Source organism: Lissotriton vulgaris, chromosome 12, assembly GCF_964263255.1.
Source record: "Lissotriton vulgaris chromosome 12, aLisVul1.2, whole genome shotgun sequence".
NCBI lineage: Eukaryota > Metazoa > Chordata > Amphibia > Caudata > Salamandridae > Lissotriton > Lissotriton vulgaris.
The window spans coordinates 36,829,719-36,854,097 of record NC_141700.1 but is presented as its reverse complement, the minus strand read 5'-3'; the positions used below and the strand labels follow the sequence as shown (position 1 = coordinate 36,854,097).

Sequence of the window (24,379 nt, the reverse complement as noted above, 5' to 3'; positions counted from 1 at the left end):
CAGCTCCTCGGCTCTCAATGCACTCAGAAAAACAACTGCAAGCTCTCCTCACCTCTCAACACCCACGGCCCTTTCACCTGCCGCCACTCCTTCAACTTCGCCGAGACCCAGGACCCACCTCCACCGTCCAGCAAACACGGCATCGCACCCCACATCCTGTAATGCCTCCTCCCGAAGGTCCGCTGACTCCACAGACACACCACGGAAATCTGGGACCTCTTCAACAGCACCACGCCTGACGTCGCCTTCCTTACCGAAACCTGGACAAGCGCCTCCTCGGAACCAGACATTGCGATCGCCATCCCCCAAGGATACAAAATCACCCAGAACGACCGCCCAAACCACCCCGGGGGAGACGTTGCCATCGCCCACAAGGCCAACCTCCGTCTAAGCACCTACACCGACAGGCCCACAGATCTAATGGAATATCTTCACTTCAAGATACAGGCCAATGCTTCCACCACCCTCCGAGGCACCCTCATCTACAGACCTCTCAGGACCCCTCGCACCTTTCTCCTCCATCACCAACATCATCACCCCGCATGCCATCACCTCCACCGACTACATCTTGCTGGGAGACCTCAACTTCCACCTCGACAACCGCCAAGACCCCAACTCCACCTCCGTCATTGAAAACCTCCACATCATCGGACTCAATCAAATCTACCAGGACATACACACTCAGCAGGACACACCCTCAAGCCCATCTTCACAGCAGGAAACTCCATCACCTTCAGCCACAGCTCCGAACTCCCATGGACAGACCACCGCTGTGTCCACTTAACCTTCAAAGCAAACATGTCCCTCAGATGCAAACCCCAGCTCCAGCGCAGGAATTGGAACATGATCTCCGACGACTAGCTCGCCTCTGCCCTCAGGGGCTCCGCTTCCACCGCCACAGATGACGACCCTACCACCGTTGCCCGTACCCTACACAAATGGATCACAGACTGTGCCAACACCATCACCCCTTCAAGAAATCCTCCAACCCACATGCCAAGAAAGCCAGCTGTTTATCCATCGAACTCCGGGAATCTAGACAAACCTGCTGACACCTCAAAAAACTATGGCAAAACCCCAGCAGACCCCAACAACTACAAAACCACTACCACCACCGCCCACCACAAACTCATCAGACTCTCAAGGAAGAAAGCAATCTAGGACAAAATCTCCACCCACTCACACAACACCAAATAACTCTTCGGCATCATCAAATAGGAACCCACACCGCCTCTCCCTGCACCACACAGCCGACCATGGACGGCTGGAACGCCCTCAGCATCGAAGACACCCTAAAGAATATGCAGACCACCCACTCAGGGGCCCCCACGAACCCCTGCTCCCCACTCCATCTACCACAGAGCCGCAGACCTCATCGCCCCCGAGCTGCAAAGAATCATCAACCCTTTCTTCCCCGATGACAGGAAACACGCAGAGATCAAACCTTTCCTGGAAAAACCCTTGGTAGACCCCACCGACCTCAAGAACTTTAGGCCGTCTCCCTACTTCCGTACCCGGCGAAAGTAATTGAAAAAGCTGTTAACAGCCAACTTGCCTCCTTCATTGACGAGAACAACATCCTCGACTCCTTCCAATTAAGCTTCAGGAACAACCACAGCACCAAAACTGCCCTCATCGACTCCATAGATGACATCCGCTCCCTCCTCGACAGAGGAGAGACTGTGGCCATCATCCTCCTGGACCTCTCAGCGACCTTCGACACAGTCTCACACTGCACCCTAGCCCACAAACTCCACAATGCAGGAATCTGGAACAAAGCCCTTGACTGGATCCGCTCATTCCTCTCCGGTAGAATGCAGCGAGTCAGACTCCCTTCCTTCCTTCCTCTCTTATCCCACACCAACCACCTGCAGAGTCTCCCAAGGATCCTCCATCAGCCCCACCTGTTCAACGTTTACATTGTCTCACTCACATCATCATCAGATCCCTCGGACTCAACATCGTATCGTACGCAGACAACACTCAACTCCTCCTCTCCCTATCCAACAAACCCAACATCTCCAAACACAACTTTCAAGAAGGAATGGAAGCAGTCACGAGTGGATGAAGAACAGCTGCCTACAACTCAACACCGAGCAACCCGAAGTACTCATCATAGGCCCACACCCTGACGCTTGGAATGACACCTGGAGGCCCTCTGTCCTCAGGAACCCACCTCCACCCACTGACCAAGCACGCAACCTCGGAATCATCCTGGACTTTGAACTCTAAATAAACTGCCAAATCAACGCAGTCACCTCATCGGTTTTCACACCCTCCGTCTCCTACGAAAGACCTTCAACTGGATTCCCCTCAAACACAGGAAAACCGTCACCTACACCTTCATCATCAGCATTCTGGACTACGGAAACACACTCTACGCCGGGATCAACAAGAACCTCACTTGCAAACTCCAGAACATCCAGAATGCCTCTGCCAGACTAGTCCTTAACCTACCGCGCCACTGCCACATCACCCAGCACCTGCGGGTACTACACTCGCTACCCGTCGAAGAGAATCACCTTCAAGCTTCTCACCCACGCCACAAAGACCTCCACAACACTGGACCCACCTACATGAAGCACTGCCTCTTGTTATACGCACCCCAAAGATCCATCTGCTCAGCCCAGCTCACCCTCGCAACGGTGCCGTGCATCAAGAAGACCAGAACAGGAGGCCGCTCCTGCTTCACGGCCAGGGCATGGAGCACCCTCTCTCTCCAACTCCGCCAGACACCAACTTTCTCCAAGTTCCTGAAGGACCTCAAGACCTGGCTCTTCGACAAATCACCTTGAGCTTCCAGGAGCTGCACGGACCCTGGAAGGTCTTGAAGGACCTCAGGACCTGGCCTTCGAAGAAACACTGTGAGTGTCCATGAGCTGTGCCATAGCGCGTTGAGACCATTTCGGGTGAGTGGCTGCGCTTAACAAACCCTTAATTGATTGATTGACCTACTCTCTGAAGACAGACCACTTTGATAGTCGCCTGCATTTATCCTGACAGAAGAGCAAGTTTGAGATCCGCTTCACAGAGAGAGGGCGGCACATTAAATGATTCAGGGTTGCACTGGATGGATCTGAGACCTTGGACTCCTCTCCTGCATCAAAAGGCGCCCCTTATGCCATACACTTTCTCAAAATGTTGGGCAGGGGAACTGTACCACATGGCTTCTCATCCCCTTGGTCTGAAAACAGCAAACACACGGCTGATGAATATTGTGTGCCATGTAGGATAGCACAATGATCTCCTCGCTGCATGCCACTAGGCTCCACATAAAGCCATTGGTGGAGCACTGAAAAACGGAGCAACTAAACCTCTTTTTACAAATGTAGCATCAGGAGATTTGCCATGTTACTATTTTCTATATTTGTAGCTATATATAATGTTTAATTTATATACTCAAATTATATATCCATTGAGGTAACATATGAATTATTCTTTAAGACTTTTATATTTCTTATATATGTTGCTTGCATTATTTAAACATTTAACGTCTCTCACACCATATTTATTCAACTCTATACCTAACTATTTGTCTTTATAGTTGTAAGTGTTATTTATTGGTGCATAGTAATTGTCATATATGCAATTTTTCTTTTTCTTTTCCATATATTTTGTATATTTATTTATATCATTCAAATTGTCAGTTATTATTAACTTTATTGTACTTATGATGCAATTTTCTCAAAATGTCAATAAAAAATTATAACACAAAAAAAAGAAATGTAGTATCGTTTATCATTGCTTACATGGGATCCAGACTATTCCTATTGGACAAGGGCTCATTTTCTTTTGAAACTCTATGAACTAGTCAGAGTGTTTACAGTGGCAATCATCATCAATAAAACTTTATTTGGCTTTAAGGTTAAAACCATAAAAGTCATACGGCCGATGTTATACCATACAACAGACTAAAAATTGATGAGTATTACAAAATCCAGGTAAACTATACAGATGTAAAAAACATAAGTTACAATACAGATATTATTTACAATTTATCCTTTGTCTGATGGCGAACCGTAGAAAATTTAGAGTGTACAAAACAGTATCACTAGAAAGAAGTTGTAAAAAAAGTGGCAATCAAAAAGGGAGTAACTCTGCTTTACAAAACAAAGCTTGGTATTCTTAAAAGTTTCATCATTCCCACTGAAAGGATATTCACTCGCCCCACTTCCCAGCACCCATCATTTGATGGTCTGTAGATATTCAAAGCAAATGTCTCCTTCTCAGCATTATAGTATCACTTAACCACATTCTTGTTTTTTATCCTCCATAACATTGAAGTTATTAGCAACACAGTGCACAGTGCTGTGGGTGTGACTCCCTGCAGGGTTTAGTCACTCACTCGCTTTTTGCTACAGAGCAGGTTATTTAAAACCTGTTTACAGGCTTGTAATTGCATAGCGGGAAGATTGTTTTGTGTCAGTGAGTAACCTGAAAATGCATGTGCCACTCCACACCTGGCTCTGCAGCTGACAAAACTGTGTGAGGTGAGTGACATATGCATGTGTAAGGAGGGTGACAGCCACTCGAGTTTGTCTGTCAGTTTTAAGGATTAATGCATATCGGGTGTCTGAAGTTATGACTCTGAGAGCACAATCATGTTACATACTTATACATCCTTACTGAAGAAGGGTAAGGCTGTGTATATGGAAGTATTGTATTCGATACTGGTGGAACGCATAAATAAGCGGGGTTCCTTATGACACTTATGGGAATTGAGGGCTTAAAAGTGATACTGCGACTTGAGTAGACATCACATAGCTTGTTTGCATCTCATTCAAACAGAAGCCACAAGACCTATTCACTGAAGGTAAAGCTTTCACATTCGGTGGTTATCACCAATATACACGTTTCACAAGCTCCTTTATAAAGTAAATATTTTTGATGTTAAGAACATTGTGGTTGTGAAGTGTGTGAAAACATGTGACTATAATTTTTTGGAAGGAAGTTGGGTGGTTTAATCCCCATTTGGGAGAACGGTTATCCTAAAGTGGAACCAAAATACATCAATGTATCTGATTTTGTAAGAGTGCGGAAACCGAGCATGTTCATTGGATGGTGACCAGTAGGCAGCGTTCTGGTACTGCATACAATGCCTAAAATAAATATATAAAGTTGGTCAGACTTGTTAATAATTGCGTGTTTTTTTACTCCTGTTAGCAAAGTATTGGCAAGCTCCTATTTGCCCAGCAATGTTCTTCAGTCCCGTTTGCCTTTGTGGCCACTAGGCACTTAAGCTATCATTCGAAACTATCCTTTTGCACAGCTTTTTTGAAAACAAATTTACAGTTCCCTCTATGAGTGCGCCATGTCATAGTGCCTGGAAACTGCATTCACGGGTCAGGACCGGCTGGTAAACTTTACAAAGATAAGCCTGCTGTGGGGGCAGATTCTGTAAGTTTGCCTTGGTAGCTGTCGATTCTCTTTAATATTAATGAATGATCAGGGTTTGTTTTTTAATTCAGTTTTCATTTACATCCGAAAATATTTAACATTTTCAAACATCTAATTATTATCGACATTTATCCAGTACAGATCTTTCACATTATGAACATTTCTTTGTTTACCTCATGTACTATAAAGGGCACACGTGCGATGATACAATGCACAACAGAAACCGGTCATGGTGCCTATTGCTTTATGTTCTGCTCTAAGCAAACCTTACATATTTTCATTCTAGATATTAGTCATGGTTTTATATGAAAGGAGTCCAAATTATATTCTACCAGTTCAAAGCTACATTTTAAAGGTTCGTGGAATTGTGAGCCTTTTGGAATGTAGTCTGGGCTTCCTTGTTCATCACTGAAGGCCATAAGACCTGCCTTATTCTGGGCTCTTATAGTGTGGTCCACACCCGTAGAAAGAGGCTTTGGTATACATTAAAAAATCACTATGTAAAACAGCAAAAGACAGACAAGCACATGCTTTGTCTATTGCCTGGGCAATATCTTTCTAGAAGTTACAGATTTGATTCTGATTGTAGTAAGATAGGATGAAGAAGCCTCAAGCTTTACAAGGAGGTTTTTCAAGAGTATGTCGACAACTGTTCAATTAAAAGTTATACATTTCATTTAGATGCACACATCAGAGGACATTATTTTTGCCTTCTTCGGTCACATTTTGGGCAATATGCATATTCTTACCAGATTAGTCAGTTTATCTCAGGATAGTTTTTGACTTGTTTCAGATCAAGGCAACTCAACATTGAGGCTTTTGCAGCATTTCCTTGTGTAATTGTGTTTTCTGTTTTTTCCAGGACGTTGCTCATGAATGCCGGTGCGGTGCTGAATTTCAAATTGTAAGTTTCTATGCATTTTTAAAGTACACATTGTGTATTAGGCTTGGTGTGTCATCAAGAATTTGTCTATAGGTGATAGGATGTTGTGTGCTGGGGGCGGTGTATGATTTGTGATGTGAAAGGTTTTCTGCAGAGATGGATGTGCCACCCTAGGACAGCATCAGTCTTTAAGGGCAGAAAGCTGTTGATTGGCAATTTCTGAGTTTGGATCCTAGCTATGTAATGCTGGCCCAACTGCCTTCCAGTAGAGGACGTTGTAGGGGATTTTCCTGATGTTGTAGCTTGTGTTTTTCACGATTACCTATCCTGCTGAGGTGCTTACTCATTTGTCTTGACCTCTTCATGTTCTGACCTTAGTCCACAGTAGGCGCCGGACCTTGGTGGTCCTCCTGGAAAGAGCCATGTTTTTATGAGACTTAACAAGAGCAGTCTATAGCCCTCATGTATTCTGCTCAGGCCCTAAAATGCTTTCTTCATTCATTAGTTGGCACTTGTGTTGCCTCAACATAGTCTCATATCATTGTGATGTTTCGCACCAGTGATCGGATCATCACCCTGATTCTCAGCCTTCAGCCGGTCTGCAATTTCACCGTTTGATTGAAGCCTTAACAACGGTTCTAGGACATGTTACCATGTAACTTTCATTCTTGCTGTTTTGCACCTTAGTTGTGCTGTAAATTCCCTGTCCTATATATGTGTATATTTTTCTGTTTTTGGCTACAGCATCATTAGCATGTGGAGCAGCACAGCATTGTGGGAAGGAGCCCCTCTGTACCCATTCTTTTCTTGTTCTTTACTGGGAGGGGGGTGTAAAGTGCCCACTGCTGGTCCTCATACTAGTCCCTAAATATAAACAGATGATTAGCATGTCTTTTATTTGACTTGTGGTTGGATATACCTACTGCATTCTCTAGTTATCTTTTAGTGATTACGTATTCCATGCTTGAAGATGTGTATTGAAGCAGGTGGAATTGTGTCCATTCTTGGCAAGTTTCCAAGCAATATACAAGACTTTTGATCCTGCCAAATAATGCAGCATTTTAAAAGATAAGTTCACTAGACTAAAAGTTTCGAAGTATTAGCCTATACATTGTCTATATTGATGTACTCTTTCCAACAGAAAGTTAATTCCAAGGTTAAGTCAAAAAGATGTGACCATAACCTTTCTTCTAATTTTTTTTTAATGAAAGTACACTTGTTTTTTATGTAATGAAAAAAGCCATGCCCATGTTCAATAAAAAACAGTGTGAGGGTATTTACAATGTTTGCGGGATGAGCTTGAAGGATTTTAAATACAAACCAGAAGTTCTATTTTCAAGTTATCTGAATAAGTATTTGCTTCTAGTTTCTTCTCTTTGTTCAGGCTGAAATGCAACAAGGATGTGCGCCTTCACTTTGCAAAGATATTGTGCAAATGTTCCTGCACATCCAGTATACAAGCTTAATTACTCTCACTGTCATGGGTATCTCTGACTCCTAGGTAATTTATAAATCCGTTCCCCCTTCTTTCCATTCTATGTCCTTTGGTTAATGCTTGTTTGGTCAGTGTTTTTATTTTTAGGTCTCGGCTAAAAGACGCGCGTAAGCGCGTCTCCGCCGAGATCTTATGTCAGCGAGTAGCAGTCCCAGGAGACAGTCCTGGCCACGCGCATCCTTCCAGGCGATTTGTAACTGGAACGCGCGCTGTGGCCAGGCGCTGTCTCCTGGGAAGCGCAAGCACCACACACGCATGCGCATACACACACACACGCGCCCATGCACGCACATATATACATACATACATACAGAGACACCACCCCTGACTCATACAGACACGCGCGCACACACACAAGTGCACCGAGGCCCCCCTCCCCCCCCCCGCCGTCACCGTCGCACACATACATACATACACACACACGAGCATACACACACACACGAGCATACACACACGTGCACCAATCCCGCTCCAGCCTTTAGGAACTTACCTTACCTCAGCACGCGGCGCCCAACCTCCTGCTGGCGCGGCCCCGGGGCTCTACACCGCTCACAGGAGCCCCGGGCCGCGAGACGCAACGACTCCGCCTGCCTCCTCTTCAGTTCCGGTCTGAACGTGGCCCCGCCCCCGTCACTGGCGACCGTGCCCGACTTCCGGGGCGGCCGCGATACGTGCCTAAACAATAGCGATGCGGGCCACTTCATTTTTGGATTTTCATCCTAATCCTCTGGGGGCAAACATACATACAACTGCCCAACTATTTCCAAAAACGTACCCTAACAAAATGACAGATCTATTGGCTTTACCAGTGCATATTTTGTAATCCTTGCGTATTATTCAGAAAATACATATTTTTACTGTTTCTTACAAACGTGTTTTGACCTTCAAGTTATGCTAACTTTAATGATGCTTTAAATGTTTGTTGCATAATATATCCCTCACAAATCTCTGAAGAGTTCTGTGCTCCGACACATGTTAGCAAGTAGGCTCAAATACCTTCCAAGTGGCCTGGTTTCGCTGATAGGGAGCTCTGTTGCAGCTCACATAAAGACAGTGACCTCTCACTGCCTTGGCCTTCGTGTCGGAGTACCTACTTTTATTAAGCATTTTACGTTGCTTTTATATTGCACATGCTCAAAAATGGAAAGTTAAGTGGATTCCTGTTTGTCGAACAGTGCAGAGTGGTGAGTGCAGAGTGGTGAGTGGTGAGTGCAGAGTGCAGAGTGCAGAGTGGTGAGTGCAGAGTGGTGAGTGCAGAGTGGTGAGTGCAGAGTGGTGAGTGCAGAGTGGTGAGTGCAGAGTGGTGAGTGCAGAGTGGTGAGTGCAGAGTGGTGAGTGCAGAGTGGTGAGTGCAGAGTGGTGAGTGCAGAGTGGTGAGTGCAGAGTGGTGAGTGCAGAGTGGTGAGTGCAGAGTGGTGAGTGCAGAGTGGTGAGTGCAGAGTGGTGAGTGCAGAGTGGTGAGTGCAGAGTGGTGAGTGCAGAGTGGTGAGTGCAGAGTGCAGAGTGCAGAGTGCAGAGTGGTGAGTGCAGAGTGCAGAGTGGTGAGTGCAGAGTGCAGAGTGGTGAGTGCAGAGTGGTGAGTGCAGAGTGGTGAGTGCAGAGTGGTGAGTGCAGAGTGGTGAGTGCAGAGTGGTGAGTGCAGAGTGGTGAGTGCAGAGTGGTGAGTGCAGAGTGGTGAGTGCAGAGTGGTGAGTGCAGAGTGGTGAGTGCAGGGTGGTGAGTGCAGGGTGGTGAGTGCAGAGTGGTGAGTGCAGAGTGGTGAGTGCAGAGTGGTGAGTGCAGAGTGGTGAGTGCAGAGTGGTGAGTGCAGAGTGGTGAGTGCAGAGTGGTGAGTGCAGAGTGGTGAGTGTGCAGAGTGGCGAGTGTGCAGAGTGGCGAGTGTGCAGAGTGGCGAGTGTGCAGAGTGGCGAGTGTGCAGAGTGGCGAGTGTGCAGAGTGGCGAGTGTGCAGAGTGGCGAGTGTGCAGAGTGGCGAGTGTGCAGAGTGGCGAGTGTGCAGAGTGGCGAGTGTGCAGAGTGGCGAGTGTGCAGAGTGGCGAGTGTGCAGAGTGAGTGTGCAGAGCAGTGAGTGCAGAGTGGTGAGTGTGCAGAGTGAGTGTGCAGAGCAGTGAGTGCAGAGCAAGTGTGCAGAGCATTGTGTGCTGTTAAATGCAGAGTGCTGTGTATTGGCAATGTTAATGACAATGGCCATTTATTTTGATTTAAAGAAAAAAAAAGAAATGTCATGAGCAATGCCAATAGCTCTACCTTTAATGATGCCGAGACCATTGCATTGCAAATGCTTGTTTTTGTTTAGTATTCTTTAACGACACAAACTGTTGTCTGTTAAAAAGTTGATGAAAACAAGTTCAGCACCTGAGAGTATGCACAGACTGTAGGTGAAAGTGTTTAACAGGTCAACAAGGGTTTACTTTTGTCTCATAAACCAGCATTGTCTGCAACTGGACATCAGTCCACGTGATGGTGTATACTTGTAACTGCTAACATCTAATCAACATTCTTTCAGACAGTGTGTTGTTGACAGGCTGTGTTGTGTGTCGTTTTGATGAATCCATTTCTTTGGAGCTTTCTGCTCAGGGAAGAATTGTGTTGTGTGGAGTACTCTAGGGAGGACTTCTTCACTGGCAGTTGGAAGAAGGGGAGAGCTTGGGGGACGGTCATGGAGAAAAGCACTGCTGCTTGGAGCGTTCTAGCAATAGTGACTGGAGCAAAGTTCATCTTGGGATTCATGACTGAATGAAGTTCTCATTATGGTTGTATCTTAAATTAAAGCTGTGGCAGTGAGGTAAACAAAAAGACATTAGGAAATAAGGAGATTTGTGCCCAAGCGGCTTCTTGGACCAACAAGGATGGGTTAGGACCGGTAGTCTAGGAGTAGAAGAAAAGGTTGCAGTCCCGTTGAAGCTGCTGTCTGCAGTAGGAGACCAGTGCAGTATGTAGCAAAGAGAAGTTCTAGCACTCTGTGGGACAGTTGACCAGCTGCTTTACATGGATAGGTGTATGCATGTCAAAATAAAGGGTGACTTTGCTGCAACAAGAAGGCATTGAGGTGTTCCAAATTTGCTGCCTTTAATCAGCATTGGGCTGCTGAGCAGTAGCCCGGTGAGGCGGACCGGCAAGCCGCCCACAGTGTGCTTTAGTAAGCGACTAGTGCCTCGTTTGACTGTAGAGTGATGCTAACAGGGAGTAGAAACCACACCTGCCTATGGTGCAGGATAATTGGTGGGTGGCTCCTGGGTGCCTACAGGACCTGCAAAAAGTGCCTGAAGTCACCTGCATAAGGTGTGTGAAGATCTGTGCCAGGTGATTTTAACTGAGGACCTGTGTCATCATGTCTGCTTGTGAGCCTACGTCCAAGTATGAGGCACAGTTGGCCCGCTGATTAGAGCACAGTTTATGATGTTTTAATTTGTGGCTTGCCGTTGGGTTGTGTTGTGTAGTCCCATTGCATATGTTTTTTACTTCACCAGATTATGTGTGAGACATCTCAGTAAGAACAGGAGCCTGTTTTTCCTATGTGAGATATTTACCCATTTCTGTATGCATACTTGCATATCTGGCCTTCTGTTGTTGTGTGGAGTTCTGCAACTGAAAATGCAGAATTATTGGAACATGTGGAATTCCTGGAATTTTAACTGATGATCTTTATAATAATAATACCTGGGAAGGATGAAAAGCGTAGCTGTCTGCACTGGCATTTTACTTGTGATCTGCAGGTTACAGGACATATCAGCACTAATCGTTAACTCACTAAGCCATCTCGTCAACTAGGTCCTCATTGCACGGGCATCTTTGAATGCAACAGAGTGCCACTTAGTCCCTTGCTGCACAAGGCATTTGAACAACAGTGCCGTGCTGGCATTTATCGAGTGTCGGCGCATTCCTCGTCAGTGGAGAATGAACATGTACATTTCAGTGAATGCAGTGAATCATTTCCAGAAGCCTTTTCTTGCATAACTCTAACACTCCTGAGAATTGCACAGGTTCTCGAGGCCTTCCTACATTACAGCTATCCCGACATGTGTCTTGTCATGAGCCACTCTCCCTCAACCTTTTGCGGGCATCTAATAGATTCACTGCGCAGAGTTACCTTTTGCAGAAATATAATATTATTAGAGCAGTAGCCTCTTGGTGCGCCGGTGAGTAGGGTGCATAGATCCTTCCAAGGGTCCAGTTCACAGCACTGCAGACACTGGCAGCTGCTAAAACGAGTGAATGTTCCACTCGTCTCCAGCAGGATGCAGGGTGTATTACGTCTCAATTTAAGTGTATTGTATCATACAATAATGTTGTCGAGAGCTTGCTTTTAGTAGTGTTAATATTTTAGAGGTATGTCAAGTCCATTAAAAGTATTGAAAAAAATCCACTTTGGGTTAGCAGCAAAAAATAACCCTTCCCACCATCATCCAAACAGTTCCTGCAACCGTTTTTATTGTGTTTCATCTGACAGTCTAAGCACATGCCAAAGCGCCATGGGTGTGCAAACGTTCCACATATCTAAAGTCATTCCAAGAAACAGCCTTGAGTAATTATTATGTTTGGAGCATCTTGCACATGCTCTGCCCCTTGCACTCAATTCTAACTTGTTAGACCAGCTAAGCACATTGCTGCACCTGTACACAAGTTCCAAAGCTGTAGCTCAGTGGTTCTTAACCTGGGGTCCAAGGACCCATGGTGGTCTGCGCCGCCTACTCGTGGGATCCAGGAAGCCTACTCAGGGAGTCCACAACTGCTTAGAAAAGGAAGTACTATTAACAGATTAATAAAGTGCACATGAATAAAGAAGGAAAATGTGCAATTGAACATTTTAACCCATTCTGTAAATGTGAAGGAGTTTGAAATTGGAGGTGAAACATGTTGTTAGTATCCCCAGATTGATTTGTGGGAGGAGAGCAAGTGCATAAAAAAAATATAATACGAGTGGCCTCAGTTGAATTTAAAAAAGCTCCAACCTTCCTATTAAAATTTTGAATTTTGTTTGGTTTATACTTGTGAATTAAATGACATATTTCATCATTTGTGTGTTTGTTAGATGAACACTTGTTTCTGCATTTTTTGTGGATTGTTTTGCAGTTCAATTCATCGAAAATGCTTAAATTGGGGTCCTCAGCTTCCAGTAATGACTCAGTGAGGGTCCCTGAGTTCCAGTAGTGGTTAAAGGGGGTCCACAGAAGTCAAAGGATTAAGACCACTGCTTTAGCCCCTAAAACCAGTGTTTCCAGTCAGGTATCATGGGATTTGTGTCTCCCATCTCTGGCCACTCAATAATTGTCGGCCACTGTGACCACTGGTCTGTGATTTGCTCAAGCCGGTTGCGCCTACTAAGCTTTAACATATAATTACAATTGCAATTTCTTAGATTTTTTACTTTGACATGATCCTTGAGGAAACATTCCTAATTGCTGCATGATGTCTAACTAGTTGACCAAGCACACTGTCAGAACGACCTACGCCCACTCCTAAGTATGCTTCTGAGCATGCCTTGTGAATACCCCTTCTTGAACCACATGTAAGGTGGTGAACACTGAAAATTGTATTTATGTACCACCTTTTCATTAAATGTCTGACCCAATACTATGTTATTGATGTTATGTTATTGAAACTTTTTGAGCGCAAACTGTTACCCGAGGGTGTCCTGGCGCTGAAACCAAATGTCCTACGGAGGCCTAAACACGGGAGAGAGAGGGTAACTAGTTGGCTGGAAGAGCCAGGTCTTCAAGGCCCTCCTGAAGTCCAGGTGATTGGTTATACACCTAAGATGCATCAGTAAATCGTTCCATGCCTTGGCAGCTCCAACCACACAACTTTTGCCCCCCCAGTTGTACTTCTTTACAAAGGGCACTGATACCTGTTTTGCTTCTGAGGAGCGCAGAGTTCTTCTAGGAACATACCACTGGAAGTTACGTTTCAGCTGAAGGGGTCCGTAGCCTTGGAGGGATTTATGGACCACACACAGAGCCTTTTAACCGGCAGGTAGTGGAGCTTTTTAATCTCAGCTGAGATAGAAGCATACTTAGGTGTGCCGGAGAGCAGTCTGGCTGCTGCATAGTAGTGGTTTGGAAATACACATGTCTTGCACATAAGCAAATTATATTATAGTTTCTGTATTTTGTGCAACATTGCCAAGCAGAGCTTGTATAGATGGCTTTAAAGTACTACTTAAAAAAAAATCCCTCAAATCTAAACTTGATAATGTATGTTGTTGGTATACTTCAAATGAGGTGGTATTTGCACTCCACGCCATCAAAGTAAGCAGTGCCTTTATTTCCTTTATTTATGACATTTCAGCTCTAGTCCCAACCCCAAAAAACAATGATGTCAAGGAAGGTAATTTTGGTTGTACATGGGGGGCTTCTGTAGAGCTCTCTGTGCAAAGTATTGCTGAACTGACAAGCTATAATAGTGTTGAGGGACTAACCTCCCAAAGGAGCCTCTTATTACGACACAGGATGATCTCATGTTTTTCAGCTCGTTTGATTTACAGGGAAGTTTGAACCTTGATACTATGAAAGTAAATGTAAATCGTGTTTTTATTTTTCTGCTTTGTTTTATTTCACGACCTCAAAAGACGCCGAATCTACTAATTAAATTAGCTTTAGTTCCTGGTGGAAGTCCCAAAGTCAGCAGAAGGGTTAGTGTTAAATAATGGCTTACAAAGGTAAACCAATGCTTTGCTCATTTAGGAATGTCTTTTTTATTGTTAGTTTTAGGTCTGTGGTTGCTTGGAAGGCGGTAGTACGCCAGGCTGTACTTCGATTCAAGTCAGGGTGGATATTCTCCATCGCTATGTGCTAGTTCTTAACTGAACTTGCAAGCCTAATATTGTCCTTTGGTTTTCACACCACGCGCTACTTGAAACCGTATACATTTGGATATTGGATTACGTTACAAAATTGTACCCACTCCACTTGGACTATTCATTTGAAAATTTGAACAGATACCATATGGTTATTTTCGCTCGAGTCAATTGTTGCAACCGGGTAACAACATACTGGATGATTTGTTTCCCTAGATTGATATCGCCCTGAAGAAGTCCTATGTAAAAAGGACGAAAGACGTTGGCTTATGGTTTTGTACGAATGGAATAATAAAGAAGAAAAACATCATATATCTTGCATTAGCAGCGACTCATTTCATTGGATTAGGATTCTTCGAATATCTATGCATATTTCTTAATGGACTTTTTTTGACAAGTTGTGGTGCGGCTCCAATCTATCTTTTTTTTTAGGTCTGGCCTAGTGTTCTCTTATTTGTCTAGACAGTTTTAAGTTAAAAAAACAAACACACACACTCATACGCGCCAGGGCAGTGTTGATCAATGTGGCCCAGCAACTGTACTAATAAATGTGCATTCACGCATTTATTATTGCAGTGCAAAGGTCAAATTCAAATTATTACCACAGTAAAGCAAAACTGATATTAGAATAACACCATTTAGTGCCTCACAGATGGCGTGTGGGAATTCCTTATACAGAGGGAAATCTCTCTCCTGATAGTCAGGAGGACTCTTCAATGCTATTTTACCTTATTGAACAAATGTAGCCCTTGAAGCCTGCTTTTAGTTAAATAATTTTGTATTAAAACAAATACTCATGAAAAATACCATGCCATAACCATATATACAGAGTCATGCTATGTATCATCTTTGATGAGTGGGGGCATTGTGACCCCTAATGGCTATGCTTCTAAATATTCATGGCCCTCCCCACACTCAACATTGGTTGTTAATAGCATATTACGCTCCGTATTTAACCTTATAAATCTTAGCTGTGCATATGCACTGCTACTTTCCTAATTTTACTTGTGGTAGAAAGCCCGCGGGAGTAAGTAACGCAGATGTGAGAATAAGCCCTTGTAATTTAAAGTTTTTTCCCATCCCATGGTTTGTTTACCAAATGGAGAAAACTTACCTCTCTCCAAATATTGGGCTGTCTTGGTGTGTTTTTTTTGTTGCTTTTTTTATTACACCCAAATTGCTGACTGACTGTAACCTTAATTTGCACAAATTGTAACTGCAATTTATGTGTAAAAATCATTGGGAAGTTTTGTAAATATCCACCCGGTATACTTGGTGAGTGTCCACCACCTTCCCACTTGTCACCCACTGCCTTTCTCTTGGTGATGCTCTCTTTCTTACCCTTTCCCATGAGCATATGTCTGCAGAACTCTGCCATAACATAGCACTGCTGAAACTCTACGGGGGTGAACAAAACGTTCTGGACATAAACGTTTGCGGATCATCGTTTTGTGACCTGGAATCAGACATTTTTGCACTTAGATGCAACATTCTGTGCAATTAAGTGTAAAAATTGTTGCGATTCTGGTCTTTTGTTGCTGGGTTTTTCATTTTCCCTAAGAACAGTTATCTTGGACAACAGCTTCCACAGCAGCTTGTGGTCATTTTGTGGTGAAATTCTCAGAGGCCAGAAGTGAAATGAGATGTGGCTAGTGTTTCTGTAGTAAACTCTCATTCCAGTTACCTAGGGTTATTATTCTAATTCTCCACATACTGTGTAGAAGCAGCAAATCACACAATTAATTTCTTAATGAAGGACAGGACATGAATTCTCCTCTACAAACATTTATGGGGAGGTGGAACTTTAGAACAGGCTTCTGTTGAGTTTGGACAGATATCCATTCTCTGCTCCCACATGTGGCTCTTCTAAATAGAGAAGAGCCCTACCAAACTCAGCTTTCCAGTGGTCACCGTGGGATTAGACACTAGGCGACCTTACCTATAGACTGAAGTGTGAAAAGCAGTTTGGCCCTTAGTACAACCAACTAATGCAGTTTCGTTTTTAATAAATGTTTGAGTCTCTCACAAAGGGGGGAGAAGCATAAGCAGCGAGGGGGGTTATCACAGTATGAAGGAGGTCTGTCCGTTCCAGGGAGCCAGTTGCCCGAACCATCAAGAGGTCCACACTAAGGAGCAAAAAGAATGGAAGATCTTTCTAATTCATTGAAATTGTAGCTTCCAGAGCCTTTTAAACTCAGTTTCAACAAATCAAAACGTGGATAGGGCTAATAACTCAAATTATCTATTTATTTGTCCATGCAGAGAGAGGGCTCTTTTAAAAAGGCATTTTCACATTACACTTTTATTTTAAATGGTGATGTTTTTTTAAGGTGATTTCTATAGTGCGTATGTTGGTATGCTTCAAAGCGCTTATGTTATTTACTAAGTTGATATGCTTCAAGGCACTTGTGTGATTTCCTGTTCTTTCTTAGTAAATCATTGAAATTCACTTTTAGCCGTAATGGTTTGCCCATCTTGTGGTTTTTCATTGTCAATGGATTCTACAAAGGAAGTGTAATTGGGTAATTATTATTCCCTTCTCTATTATTCTTGGCTCGCAGGAAGAAAAAGGACACACAGGGCTTTGGTGATGAGTCTGGGGAACCAACGACAGGTGAATACACGATGCATGTTTTGGCTTTTCTTTGTTTAAGCCGTGATTCAAGTTCAATTTTGACAGTCGGTCCTGCAAGTGTTGAAGATTGTGCGTTTCTTGACAAACACATGTTTGCTGATTACATTTGCAGATTATTCTGCTAACAAGTATTGTATTTTCTGTTTCCACAACATGTTACTGGAGTGTATTTTGTTTTCTCAGCTTGGGGGTGACTTCCAGTAATGCAATATTAGACAGGCGTGAAAGCATCAGATGATCTTCAGTTACACCTTCCTCTCACCCAGAATGTACAATGAGAACTTCACTAAGATGTCTACACGTTCATGACACATTTGTTAACCTCTTAAGTGCTGCGTCGGGGCGTTGGCCGACGGCAGCACTACCTCCCCAGTGCTGCGCACGTCCATTGGACGTCCATTCAGCACTAGTTCCAATGGACAGCGCAGCACTGGGGAGGGATATTTGCGCCGCATCTAAGGTGTTAAGTCTCTGCCCCGCGGGAGAGAACTGAATATAAATATTTGTGGACTTTTCCATGTTTGTTTTCTTATCCATCAGAAAAATCTCCTGTTTCACTTTGTCGTTCTGCTGCTCCCCTATCCATTTCAGCCCATTTGAGCAGAAGGTCCCCTCCACCAACCTTAAGTGTCTGCAAAGTCTTTTGTAAGGATAGTAGTTTTGTATTCTAAGCACCAGAACAAGTCATCACCTGTCGTCAGATGGAGTTGCAAGTACATTGTATAATCTACTGATCTGAACTGTAGAGTTCATCAGGACAAATAATATTCAAAATCCGTTTTAAATATGTTATCGGTGTTTCTAAATAGCTGAAGGAGGTTTCATTCAAAAAATATTTTTTGAAATGCTGCGCTGGATTATAACTTATTCTTAATATCCATTCAGTATGTTTTCAGTTTGTGTTGCTTTTTGCCATAAAATCATTTTCGTTAGTTTGGCAAAGGGTTGGTGTGTTGGTTTAAACATGAAAATTGTTGAAGCCATGCTAAAGATAACTTTCAAAAGTTAACAGTTTGATAGACTTACTTTCCTCTTTATTTTCTAGGTGACAATATTCGAGAGTTCTTGCTGAGCCTGCGATACTTCCGGATTTTCATTGCCTTGTGGAACATATTTATGATGTTTTGTATGATAGTGTAAGTATCTGTCGGACCGCCCTCATTGTTATTTTTGAAACAAATAAAAGCAAAAAATCAACTCCTTGATCAAAGGGCTGCACATTTGGATGCGGTGAATGTCATTGATTTAGGGCACAGTTGTAACAATGATCTTGCAATCTGCATAGAGGAAAGCGCACAACATATTGTTTATTTCACGTGACATAATAGAATAACATGCCTGTCAAGTCACTTGGGATGTCCGGTTGTGCCAGTGGAGATGGTGCCTAGGCTAATTTACAAAATGATTGTTGTCTCCCCCATTTGCACCCCTTCTCTCTCCTACCTCCCTTCAGTTTCTGCACAGTCTCCCCAGAGAAGGGAGTTGAGTTATTGTGGGAATGCATAAGAGATGGGAAAAACTACAAGGAGTGCAACAAGTATATGGCCCGTCTTGTCAGTTTGTCTGTCTTCAGCTGGCCGGCGCTCTCCCACTATCAATTGATGGGTTGGAGCTGCTACACAGCATATCTCATTTTGTCCCACAGAACTCCTTGTTAAGAGCGGATATGTGCTTCAGTCCACTGCAAGACCTCCAGCCTCTGAGAGGTGGCATAAGGCGATGGGCCCAGCAAACATTAAGACAGATTTTAGATGGAGTGGCACGCTTACTGTGCACTTTGCAGGCAAAGAAGAAAGTTAGAGACTTGTGTCTGCTTATCTGCTGTGGCCAGAATGTAAAAATGTAAACCCACGGCAGTTTATTACCTTTCTTCCGATTCTGACCTTTCAGACCTGGAAGTTGGACCCCCTCCTGATTCATGTGTGGGCCTGTAACTCTACACCCCCCAGCCCCTCCTCCCATAGACAGCCACCACCCCACCCATTTAGAGGTTGAGCGCAGGTCCCCTTTAAATCCTCTTGTAAGTCTTCTCCTTTGTCCATGACATGGTGTAATGTTACTTTGTATTTTATGTTTTCAGAATTTGTATGGTGTACATCAAACTTGCTATGACTTTGTAATGATTGTGAAATGTGGGTGCCCTTACTGCCCCTTTCTAAAACAAAGACATGTAGGCCTCGCAGAATCCTTCGGGTCATCACGTGGGGGTCTCAGAAAGCTTTGTTTAAAGTGTTTGCTGTCCTGCTTGGCGTCCGCCGGCAGGGCCCAGAACACCTGAACTTCACCATGGCTATCCAGGTCCTGGTTAACTAAAGACTGTTCCTCTTTCAGGCTCACAAATAGACTTTCCAAATGTTTACCAGAGCTGTATTTTGTGGCTCCTCATTAGTGTTGTGTCTTTTTAGGATAGTTTTTGTTAGTTTTCTGCAGAAATTAAATGCTTTAGTGAGGTCCTCCTTAAATAATGTAAGTCCCACATAACCAGCTGTATGAATTTGTGAGCACCACTCTACATGTCCAGCACTGATTTACAGGGGCACCTGCGGCCATTTCCACCCAGGATATCAGGTGAAAACAAATAGTGATAAACACAGACTCATAAACCGTGATTGCCAAAATTGCCAGGTATGCAGGGGTGGTAGAGGTCTTTGTCTGGATTTGTGTCTTACCCAGGGCATCCCTCTGCAGTTACCATTAAACTGGTTGCACGTTGCGGAGAATGCTTCCTTGCAGCATCTGCTTTAAAGCTCTACCTCTTTTTTCTTCTCCCATAAACCTTTCTACTGTTTAAAACTTTGGAGGACCAGTGCTCTGCCTCTACGTACTCTGACTTACTTATTTTTGTCTTTCTCATTTCTTAGATTGTTTGGTTCTTGAAAATCAGAAGTACACAAGGGAGAGTGAGTCGAAAATAGAGTCGTCGGACAATAAACGCCTTTGACAATGAAGATATTAAGACACACATGCAACCCTCTGCAACGTTTCCAGGAAGTCGAGACTCATATTTTTTTTAATAGGTTTTAAGCTGCAGACTTTCCTATGTTGTGTTCTTCTAGTAATTAAAGGGACCCGTACAGTTGTACTGAAATTTGTAAAAACAATTGTTACTTAGAACTTTCTTGTCTTCAACATTGGGCATAAGTGGTCTACAATTTTTTTTGTCTTTGTAGAGTATAATTTCCATTGTCTCATAAAACTATATCAACTTGGCATACATTCTACTGGAAAGCACAGTCTTCTACTGCTTTTTGAATTTCCTAGCAGCAGTACACCTTCAGTTGGACTGTCTTGATACATGTTGTCAAATTCTGTTATAAAATATAGGTTTTGTTTGATGAGGGGCCAAATGTGTGCACCTTTTTTTCCCCCATCTCATACTTGCATATGCTCCCAATCTTGCAATAATCTTCTCCCAGACCACCTCTTGAAGGCTTATGATCCATTCCGAAAAATATGAGTTAATATGGTGGAAGACTGGCATTGATGGGCAACAGTCCATGCTGAAATTACCATTGGAACTTCTCTTCAAGCAGCTGCTGGAAAACACCTTTTTTCCAATAAACATGCTTAATATCCACTTAACACCACCAAAAATCCTCGGACACAGCTAACCAGCAGTCGAAGGAGCTGTGTGAATACCCACCATTTCTTGAACATTGCAGGCTGATGCTAGGGCGCTTTTCAGACTGGTAGAAATTCTGATGCTGTAGTTCTTGTATTGACTTGGGTGAACTGAAGAGGTGAATTTAATTGATGCGAAAAGTTCTGGATTGATAGTGCTAACTGGTAGGTGACCGACAGCATGTGAGCTCTTCACACTGCCTGCCTTTTTACCTGACACCTTCAGGAGAGTAAAGTTCAGATGCCAAGTTCATTAAACCCTTGGCCACTAGAGGTTCTTCCAGAAAGAATGAAATTGCCATAGGGCTTGATGATGCTCATCTTGGAAAGTTGTTGAAAAAGAAGCACAACATGAAAGTGCAAAACTGTGCCAGAGGGAAAACAACTGTGTCTGTATGTCCCACCCCGAGCTGAGAACCTAAGGGCGTCTCTTAGGAAGGAGTAAGTATCAGCGAAATGAGAGCAGCAATTTCTGCTTTTTGGACCAATAAACTTACGTGAAACCTTGGGGCGTGTTTAGTCCAAGTGTTTTCACATGCTTGCTTTCCACGATCACGGTTGGAGGGCTGGTGGGGCATATTAGGAGGGCACCAGGAAAGATGGTTTAACATTGCACCTCTAACGAATGCAGCTCACTGTGTTGGAATGGGTGGTCTTCACTAGAATTGCTACATTACGTCTTCAGTACTGTTACAGTGTTGCTGCAGTGCTGTTGTATTTCTGCTGGTTCAGAGCGCAGGTAGTACTTTGGTACTGACATATTTTTGCAACTCTGCTGTAGTACGTCTGTGTTCCTGTTCTGCTGCACTTGCAGTAGTTCTGCTGCGGTGCTCCTGTTCTGTTGCGCTAGTACTGCTATACTGCTGCAGTTCTCTTGTGTTCTTTCTGTAGTACGGGCTAGTGATGTCACACTACTCCAGCACTATTGCTGTAGTGCTGCAGTACTGCTGTAGTGATGCAGCAGTCCCTCCATTCTATTCCTGCTGTGATTACATTGTCCTTTTATGCTATTGCTGTTGTACGACTGTCATTTAATTGCACTGTTGCTCTTGTACTACTATATGCCTGCACTGCTGTCACAGTGCTCCTGTACTATTGCTGTAGAACTGCTATATTCCTGTAGTACTGTCACATGGCTCCTGCACTATTGCTGTAGTGCTGGGACAGTGTTCCTGAATCATCGCTGTGGAGTGTTTACACCATCTTTATTTATCTTTTTTGTTTCTGGCTTGTTTTATCCATTTCAACAGAATTCAAAACACTTCATTCCTAGCAAGGACATTGCACTGCTTCACTCCTGTCATTAACATCCTCTGCCAGCCCAGAAGTGTACGTTTGGTTACCTTGGAAACATTTTGCGAAATTCTTTCAGTCAGATTAATTATTTTGTGAAGACTGTTTTGGCACACCATCTGCTGTATCTTTCCGAAAGTATGTTCCAGGTCATTGGTTTCTATGGCCCACGGTGACCGGCCCTAGTAGGCTCTGTTTCGCTGGACAGCGTTTTATATTATGAAGTGGAATAAACACTTCTGGACCTCATGCTTCATATTATTCGTTTGTTTAAGCATCCACCACATATTTGTTGTAAATAAAAATTCTTCCCATGAAATTTGCACTATATGCTATTTTTGTATCATCATAGACTACTAGGCTGTAGGAGAATGGCGTAGCCCTGTGGTGGTGCATGGAGAGGTGTGAGTGACATTACTCATCGGATCTGTGGTCCCAAAAGATCAAATAAGCACTCTTAGAAATAGCAAGAAACTGTATTCCAATGATTTAAGAAGCCTCAGACAGTGGCAGGAATAACCGGCATAGAAGGCGCAACAGACACCAGAGGTAAAGCGCATGCTTCACTACATATATATGAAGTGCTTGACTTTTGGTCAGAGGGTGAGATGGATTGTGTGCCAGATTGCTGATCAAGATGCAAGAAAGGATGAAAACTGGGGCTACAGATTGGTCCGAGATTATTGTGAGCTAAAGATGGCACAGACTTCAGTCTGAGCATTGGAGTCGTTTCGGCTGCGGATATAAAAGTTGTGAAAATATTAGCCTTGATCAACGGCCCATGCCCTGATATTGTGAGCTAACAACAGTGGAAAATACACCGTATCTTTTTGCTGTGTTCTATTAATTTTTCTACAAATAATACATTCACTCATATTTATAGGGCACCATCATCTAAACAAACAAAGTCTTTGTACTGTGATACTCTCCACTTCAACTTGCATCCAGCTCCCAGTAAAGGCCCACCTCTGTTAAATTAGGTGGAACTACCTTCAAGAATGTGTAACTTGTTATAAACTGCAGAGAGTCAGCCTGTTGAGGGAGCATGTTATCTTGCAGGTAGATATTTGAAAAATCGCCTCTTTAGGTGCTATTTTGCACAAATGAAAGAAACGTTAAATGACTGGCCTTTAAATATGTGGCATCATAACCAATGCATTGTGCATGTGATACATCTGTTATTTTAACTTTTTTATTGAAAAATAACAGTTCATACTAATAGAATTTCTGGTGTCACCTACATATTGCTTACGTGATCCTCTTTCCTCCCGGGGTAAAGGCAGCCTGCAAGAACATCATTCAGGCACATGCACACTGAGGCCCAGGCAAGTTGTATGGCCTGTACTGATTTTTTTTTGGGGGGGTGTAGAGTTTTATAGAGCACGAACTAGACCCGAAAGGTATCCGAGCGTTTGACATGAGCACCAGTTGCTTTACAGACGGATACGTTTGTTTTGTTAGGGACTGGGAGATTAGGTGATTTGGCCAGAATCACAGGATGAGCCTCGTACCCAGTTCCCCAGCTTTGAGCTTAACCACTCTAACCATTAGGCCACATCTAGTGTCCTCATTATTCTTGCCCCAGCTGCTACCTTCCAGTTAGATCTTATCAGGAATGAGCCACAAGTGTCACATGGCTTTCCCAGTCAGCATATGTGTAAGGCGTTCTCCAAACAGGAAAAAACAACCCCACTTGGCACTCTTTATGGTTATATTTTGTGGAGGTAAAAAAAGTGCATCCAATTGTAATTAAATTACAATTTTCTTTTATTCCTTTTCATTGTTTCCAGAATGGTAATGTTTCAATTCACGCTACATCATAGGGTTTGTTTCACACTTCTTCACATGTTCAAGAAACCCCAATGCATTTCTGGTGGGCCCTTCATCAGGGAATAGTTCCTAAATAAAGGAATATCGCTCAATAATGGACATGTTCTGAGTACCACGTTTAGCTAAAATTATATACCAGAAAGGAAAATCCAGGTCGTGAAAAATAATGTTGAAAAACCAAGTTGGTGATTAAACCTGATGAAAATGACCCAAGTAGCCCTAGACGGACAAAAAGATAGGTAACCTAGAATTGAGGAATGCTAATTAGCACAAGTTAAACTGAGATTGAATCAGGAGTGTGACTGTAATTTAATTTTTCTCTCCTATTCAGCACCCATACCTAGGCTCCTTAATGTGTCGCTGTAAAGGGTGACTCCTGAAACTAATCACTTCGGGAAATGGATAAAACCCCTCTCTTCTGAAATGAAGG

General features: G+C 43.5%; 1 protein-coding gene across 1 annotated transcript in view; it reads left to right on the top strand.

Moving 5' to 3' along the window:
• The window catches only part of SMIM7 (small integral membrane protein 7), a 35,233-nt gene extending 12,795 nt beyond the window's left edge, over positions 1 to 22,438 (top strand). The window contains exons 2-5 of the mRNA XM_086946933.1: positions 6,260 to 6,301; positions 17,132 to 17,184; positions 18,251 to 18,341; positions 20,067 to 22,438. Of these exons, the coding sequence (XP_086803059.1) occupies positions 6,260 to 6,301; positions 17,132 to 17,184; positions 18,251 to 18,341; positions 20,067 to 20,082 (202 nt within the window). The 3' untranslated portion in view covers positions 20,083 to 22,438. The remainder of the gene's footprint in view (positions 1 to 6,259; positions 6,302 to 17,131; positions 17,185 to 18,250; positions 18,342 to 20,066) is intronic.
• The last annotated feature ends 1,941 nt before the right edge of the window (positions 22,439 to 24,379 follow it).